General features: G+C 33.7%; 1 protein-coding gene across 1 annotated transcript; it reads right to left on the bottom strand.

Annotated features, from left to right (window-relative positions):
- LOC134753038 (myb-like protein X) lies at positions 1-7,902 on the bottom strand. Its single transcript, XM_063688798.1, has 4 exons — positions 6,052-7,902; positions 3,720-4,014; positions 2,247-3,497; positions 1-1,319 (listed from the first exon to the last, which is right to left on the bottom strand). Exons 1-4 carry the CDS (start codon positions 7,900-7,902, stop codon positions 1-3), a joined length of 4,716 nt encoding a protein of 1,571 aa, XP_063544868.1.
- Positions 7,903-8,341: the final 439 nt, after the last annotated feature.

The following is an 8,341-nucleotide window of genomic DNA, read 5'->3' on the forward strand; positions in this document are numbered from 1 at the left end:
TCAATATCCGGATCTGAAAAATTGACGGATATTGAAAACCCTATTTACAACTCCAATCAATTCAACATCACCATCATCCGAGTCTTCTATAACAATAGCATCTTCAGATTCCACAACTTTTGAATTTTCTGTTTCTAGATCTACAACAGCATTTTTGTTTTCCAAATTTTTTTCTTCATTATTTACTCCTGATTTTAATGAGTGGACATTTAAGGCTACATTAGAAAATATCTCTTGTGTCGGATTTTCTATATTGTTTACGAAGTCTTCCATATGCAGACGGTTTTGAATATCTATATTAGTATTTTGTCTCGTAAGTTCGTTTTTTAACATGTCTCCTTTAATATTGTGACCTTGAATAACGAGTAGAATATTTGTTGAACTTCTATTCTGTTCAGCTTTTTCGGATATTTCCGTTTTTTCTTCCGTGGACTCTTCAATAGTATTTTCTGATAATGTTTTATCTTTTAGCACATCTGTTTTAGTTATTAAATCCTCAACGTTGGAATTGATCTGTGCAGCATCGTCTATCGTCGTTGCAGTTTTTTTCATTAAATTCTCTTCGATAACATCTTGACTTTGTTGACTATTCTTTTCATTGGTATTCTGTGAAAATGATTCGTCTTTTAACATCTCTTTCTTATTATTTAAGTCTTCATCAATAACCAATAATTGTACAGAAGCAACGGACTCCAAATGTTCTTCGAAAGCTTTCGTGTATTCTTGTATGTCCTCTTCAATAGTATTTTGTGAAGATACTTCATTTTTTAGCATCTCTTGTTTAATATTTAAATCTTCAACATTAGACTCTATTTGTGTTGCATTAACTACTGTAATTTTGTTTGCGAAATCCTCTTTATAAATATCCAGGGTTTTTTTACTATCTCTCTTCTTGAAGTCTCCTTTAAAATTGACATCGTCAGCAGTAAACATTATTTGTGCCGAATTATCTGCTATGCTATTCATATTTATATTTCCTTCTATAGTATCTATATTGTCATTGGTATTTTGTGACAGTAACTCATTTTTTTTCACCTCTATATTAATATCTGAATCTGCATTAATCGACATTTGTTGAACTCTACCTTCTAATGAACTTAAGATCTCTGAATCTTCCTGATTAATATTTATGTCACCTTGTGATAATGTTTCATCCTTTAACATCTCATTTTTAATATTTAAGTCTTCAACATTATTATCTGTGGTAGATTCTAATGGTTCAGAGCTGTCATAATCGCGTTCTTCTTGGAAGGTGATTTGTTGTACTCTAAATTCATATTTTGTTGCAGAATGGTGAAGTGACATATGTATCTCTAAATCTGAAGGGAGAAACCGTCGTAAACCAGAACACATTGTACACTGCACTCCATCGTTTGTGTCTGATTCACAGTCGACAAAGTGCAATTTGAATTTTCTTAACGTAACGAAACACAGGCCGCATATACATTTGTAAATCTCAACAATTCGTTGTTTTTCTTTATTTTGCGCTAATTGTAACTTGATTTGAATTAATGTTGAATTAAAGCGTTCATACTTTTTTTCATTAAATACAATAGTTTTAAATGGTTGAGTAACCTCATCGGTATGGTAGATTTTATGGTGCTCTCGCATTTCATGCGTCAAAAATGCGCGGTGACATATGGCGCACGCGTAATACGTAAGCGTGCACTTTTCCTGCACATGCTTCTCTATATCTAAAGGTGGCACGAAAATGTTACACTTAGCACATAAATATAGGGCAGATTGCCACGGCCCGTGTTCTTTAACAGTCATATTAACACAATGTGTCTTATATATGCTTTGCACTTGCATATCTTCCGCTTCACCTAACAATATGTGATTATTTTCGAAGACTGCTGGCCAATTCGAAAACAGCCATTGGTATGAGAATTTAATCTTGATATTTATCAAATATTTGTCATGTGAGATTTCATGTCTTTCAAAGCAAGACGAATCGTATTTAATTTGACAAATATTACAATAAGTAACTGGATCTTCAATGTGATTGTAATGATTTTGGCAATGTCGTATGGTATCGTCATAGGTGTCCGTAGCGTAAGAGCATTCTTGGCATATGAAAATATACAGTTTATTTGCAATGCTTCTTACATTAGTAATTTGTATATTTTCTAAGCAATTGTTGATTTCAGGTGGAAGTAAAGGTTGATTGTCAATGTTTGCTCCTGTTTGATCGTTATGGATATCAGGATCTCTGTTATCTTCGCCATCCTTTGCTTTGTCTGTACATGAATCATTTCGCTGTTCATCACGAGTATTGTACTCTTTAAGAAGACAGTCAATCAGGTCTATCTCGAGGCGATCATCGTCGCGGAGTATCACGTTGCTTAATTTACTAGTGTTATTCTGTTCGCTAACCACCGTAGTATTGCTAGATTCAGTTGCTAGATCCCTATCATTTGTTTTACAGTATACTTCTTTATTTTGTACTTGGTGGTCTGCTACATTTATAAAGTTTTCAAGACCATTTTCACCTTTTCTCAAATCAGGTCTCTCCGCATGACTTTTATTAATTTCAACATCTTTATTTCCACTTTTATCAACGACGGATATAATATGATTAGTTGAATTGTTTGTTTGTTCTTGTGCATTACCGTCGTTATTTTGTAATGAAATCTCAATATCATCGTCAAAAAGAGTCGACATGCGTTCTTTCCTCTTTTTACGGGTATTCTCAGACACTTTTATAATTTCATCCTCACTAAGCCTTTCTTCTCCGAAGCTTTCTGAAGCAATTTCATTATTATCACATTGATTATCGGGACCTGTTAATAGTTCGTTGTCACTTTCTTCGCTCGCTACTTGCTGATCGCCATCTGTTTCATCGGTATCAATTGAATCATTAACAAACTTTAAAAAGCTTTGTTTCCTTTTCTTACTTGTGCGCATTGATGTGATTAGGGTTTTATTGTTACTAACTGGTAGGTATTCTTCGTCAGTAGTTAAATTACTGTCATCATTACTATCCCTGACATCTGTCTTCTGACTGTCATAATCTTCCTCCATTTCATTATCAGTACTCTCATCGATGCCTGTATTCTGACTATCACAATACTTCATTTCATCAAAACTGTCTGCACTTTCATGACTATTTTCATCACTGACTATCCAATCACTATCACTTTCTTCGCTTGCAGCTGTTTTTTGTAGAGTAGTTGCACGCAAGCCTTGACGTTCAGCACCAAAGAGCTTAGTGGTGCGTTTTTTTCTCCTTCTAGTTAAGTAATCAGATGCTTTTATAATTTCATCTTCACTAACTGTTTCTGTATTTCCTGTACATCTTTTATTTTTGTGGGCTTTTCGTTCTCTAGTAGAGCTTTCATTAAAACAATCTGAATTACTAACCGGACTCCAGTCACTATCGCTGGCGTTTTCACCTTTATTAGCCTTGCAACGTTTTCTAAGTTTACCGTCCCTTGTGCTATTGACCTGTTCAACGTTAGTGACTCTATCAGTGGATGATGAACTGTTATTATCTTCTAAGAATTTTTTGCTTTCGTTCTTTGACTTCGATGCATTGCCCTTCGGTTCAACGTTTTTAATTTTTTTGAATATTGTCCTACCTTGTATATTTGGATGTTGATGAATCCTATGTTTTCGTCTAGCATAATCAGAATATAACATTTGATTACATAACTCACATATAAAAGTGTAAGTTTGACGTTTGCTTGTACTGTTAGCATTTTTATTAGTAGATGTACCTTCTCCGCTTGTATGCAATGTCTTTGTTTTATTTTCATCCCTTTTATCGTCGTCATCTTCGTCGCTTGATTTACTCGAAGTTTCGTCACTGTCACATCTTTCTTCGTCCTTATTGCAACTCATATCACGACTAGTACTTGGTTTTCTTATCTTTCTAGAGTTGGTGGTGGTTTGGTTGGAAATATTCTCGGTGGTAATAGTTTCTGATGCACCATCTACATTCCCACAGTTCGTGTTTGAATTATCAACATTATCTGCAACTGGATCTTCACTGTCATCATTTTGTTTTTCCTCCTGTTCATTGTTACTTTTAATTCCGATTCTAATTTTTTTAATAACATGGTGTTTAAATTCAGAATGGAACTGAGTCCTGTGTTGCCTGGCTGCAGCATAATCAGTAGTGAGTGTTTCATCACAAATAGAGCAAAAATACTTAAATCTTATTAATTTTGAAGTTTCGAATTGTTCATTCTTTCCACTACTATATGCTCTCACGTTTTTAATTTTACTATGGTTTTCGTTTTCTTCTTTATTAACATTAGTATTTTCATGAATAGCAGACCTGCAACGCGCAACATGTTTGTTATAACTCTTCTGATGTAAAAGGTAGTCGCAAAATGGGCATTGAAGTCTAATACAGTTTTTGGGTATTTTTGTAACTATTACGTTATATTCGTTTTTCAAATGGCGTAATAACTTAGAAGGATGTGTATAAGTGCTTGTGCAATGTGGACATATATATTTATATGCTATGGTAGCACCACTTATTAATTTATCAGTGCTAAAACTTTCTTTTGACGCTAAATCTAGTAAGGTTTTGTCTTTTTCTTGTGCTACATGGCTCCCTTCTTCCTCGTTAACGTTATTATTCAACTGTGGATTTTCTACCAGTGATTTTATTATACTCTGATTGTGTTCGTGAACTTTATCGGAGATTGCAGATTTATTACAAGAATTTTCAATATGTTTATCATTTTCTTCTACTTCGACACGTAATACATTTTGACTAGTCGGGTCTATTGGTTTTTCATTGGCAACTTCATTACTGTTGTTATCGCTCTTCGTCTTTAATTGATCAGTTTCAGCTGTTATTATGTTGTCACTATGACTTTCGAGTTTTAAAGACATTTCTTGTGTATTTAAATTAGTAGTATGCGTATGTGTCTCTACCGGTGATTCGCTTGCTGCTATGACAGCTGTATTAGAGACATTTTGTGCAGAACGTAAATCGCGGTTTAAATCTGCATCACTATTGCTTACCACCGCTACAGGATTTACAAGATTGGAGATATTATCTCTTTTTGAACAACTAGCTTTATTGTTTTCACGACTACTTCCTATACTTGGGATTACATTCTGTATTAATGATATATTTTTTGGCAGTTCAACGGCCAAGTTACTATATATTTGCATTGCTTGATCAATTTTTTTGTTATTTTCAATGGCACTGTTGTCACTTTGGAAATCAGTTGTCAAATATGAAGAATTATCTTTTGTCTTCAGATGTTCTTCATTTTGAGTCTTATTACTTTCTGTGACAGTTTTCATCCGTTTATGAATAACGGATTGTTCGTCAATTTCATTTGTTCTTTTGTTACTTATTGTTAATTTATCTTTAATTGAAACTATTTCATTCATATTACTACTATTAGTTATTTTAATTTTTCCTTCAGTTTTGGTTTCAGATGCTTCTATGAAAGGTGTATCACTGTTAATTGCATGTTCCTTTGAGTTATTATGATTTCCTGTTTTTGTCTCCAGAGCACTCTGAGTTGACGAAATATTGTCGGTCTGTTTCTCTTTATCAACAGCACATATGTCTTCTACTACACACCTAGAGACCGATTCGTTAGTATCATTTTCTTCTAATATTGCTTTAGAATTACTGCTAGTTTCCCGTGTTACTGATTTGTCGCTTTCCTCCACTAGTTGTTTTACATGATTGTTTTTTGCCGGTGTTCTTTCTACATTTTCTTTTTTTATACCAATGTGATATTTTTTATTAGAGTACTTTTCCAGGTAAGAAGTGTGTATAACGCCAACGCCGCGACAGAGATCGCAGTTTTGAGAATTTTCGGTGTTATTTACACCAGATTTTGTTTTTGTCAAATTTGATGAATAATTAGATAAACAGCCACATTCAGGACAAGCATACTGCACATGGGTTTGAAATGACCCATGTCTAGCGTTAATGAGTAAAGTTTCGATGATATTTTGAAGTGTTATTCCAAATTGTGGGTACTCGTCTTTTATGAGATTTTCCAAAATGTAAGTTAAAAAGAAAATTTGGAATTTCAACCCACGTTTATTATCTTCAAGATTGAGACTTACTTCTCTTGGTGTTTTATTTAGCTGATCCGTTCCTTGCTTGGTGTGTGATTCATTTGTAGTTTGTTCACCGCTTACTTGGCGTGTTTCTTCTTCTTTGTCTTCTCTATTGAGTGTTTCAATTGTTCTTTGCTCTTCATATAGTTTGTTTGTTTCATGTTTATCACATGCTTCGCTATTTATTTGCCTGTTTTGAACTTTAATAATTTCGAGCTCATTTTGAACTTGTTTCGATTCTTGCGCTTCGCTTGTCGTGCTTAGTGTTGTTTTATCTAGTAATTTGATAGCACCTTCTGTATTTAATACTTCATTTGCTGAATCTTGATCTTCGAAGGTTTCTGGCTCAGTGTTTGCCTCAGTTGGTGCTGTTTCATTAACGACTTGGCTTGTTTTTTGGTTTTTACTGGATAGATTGTTTGTTACTTGCTTATCACATGCTTTGCTTTTTATTTGCCCGTTTTGAACTTTAATAATTTCGAGCTCATTTTGAACTTGTTTCGATTCTTGCGCTTCGTTTGTCGTGCTTAGTGTTGTTTTATTTAGTATTTTGATAGCACCTTCTGCATTTAGTTCTTCATTTGCTGAGTCATTATCTTTGAAGGTTACTGGCTCAATGTTTGCTTCACTTTGTACTGTTTCATCTCGATTTTCTTGCATTTTGCTTCTATTTTGCTTATCACGATCACACGTTTCTTGTTCACGAAGTTCTTGACCTATTTCTTCGTTACTTATTTCCTCACGCATAACATTCGCTTTACACTTTTCATTAATCATCTGTTCAGTATCTGCATGTTGTTTGACTGAGCATTTTGGCTTCAGGTTCATTTTAATGCGTTTAGGCTCTATTTGTGTTTCATTATTACCGTATCGCTTTGCTTTTATGTTTGCAACTGTTTTATTTTCTGTATCTTGTTGAAAATCTTTATTATCTATGATAGTACTATCGGAAATATTGGTATATAACTTGTTATTTGACACGGTTAAAATTGATGTTAGACTATTTTCAGCCTGAGACGCAACACGTATACCAGCATTAGTGCCTGAACTAGTACTACTGGTAGTATTAGGGATATTACTTTCTAATGGAGACAATCTAGGAGGTATAAATCTATAACTATCTATATCAGCTAGTTTATTATTACCACTTTCCATTTTATCATTTTTCGATATGTTCTCTTTTCCATTGCTCGAATTACGCTTTAAATTATTTTCTTCAAAATGCGTTGTTGCTTTTTGTTCAGTAATTATAGACCGTTTTAAGACTTTAAGTCTGGCAGGTTCATTTCCTTTTGGTCTTTGTGACACGTGTTCGTTAGAAAACATTTGATTACTTTCAAAAATATTGGTAGTAGGTCTCTGAGCGTTGATCGCTGCAGGCTTGAGCACTATTAATTTTGTTTCATGTAAGAGATCATTAGCAGAAGAAATCTCAGTCAGACCTTTATTTGTGTCTTGGTTTTGAGACTTTTCATTGCTTTCCGTTTCGTCATCCGAATCCAGGCATATGACAATATCGTTAAATTTAGCTGTATTTTCAGTATTTCCAGCATAAGTTTTAGAAACAAGTGCATATTTAGGCGCATTTTCATGAGAGGTATTATTTCGTATATTAGCCTTATTGATGCCTGATAAATATTTTGTTATAAGCCAGTTCTTTTCGATGTTATTCTTTGGTAAATCTGTTTGTATATTTTGACTTACATCATTTCGTGCTGTGTTTTCGTCATGTCCTGCTTGTTTGCTCCTATCTTGTAAATGGCTCAATCTCCGCCTTTTGGCGTCGACTTTCTGAGGTTCATTAACAAAGTCTATCAGCAGCACTGTGCAATCGGAATCGGAGTCGTCTTCTTCCATAATTCTGAAACTAGTACCGTTTATTAAATGAGGGTAAGTACATTATACATATATGTCGGCAGCCAATCGTAACCAACTAATCATACATGCTTAAGATTTAGATAATATTCCCAACCAAAACCTATACTTAAAACAATATGTCATTGTAATAGATGTTATCTATTTTGTGTGCCTAATAAATAAAATAAAACATAAAACACTTATACTTGCAATGTTTCATGTCAAAACAACTATCTATTAATTAAAGGTTACAAGAGTGACCATTATAAATTATACACTAGTCTTTAGGAATTGGCTTATGCCTATGATGCATGTTATCTCATAAGTTAGTGTTAAGTATATTGCTATACCCTTACAGGGTTCATGTGGAACTGTATTAAATAGTTTTAAGAACTGTATACTAATATGAGTGCAATAAACAATTCTAATTCTAAAGATT

This window comes from Cydia strobilella, chromosome 26, assembly GCF_947568885.1.
Source record: "Cydia strobilella chromosome 26, ilCydStro3.1, whole genome shotgun sequence".
In the NCBI taxonomy this organism is placed as follows: Eukaryota; Metazoa; Arthropoda; class Insecta; order Lepidoptera; family Tortricidae; genus Cydia; species Cydia strobilella.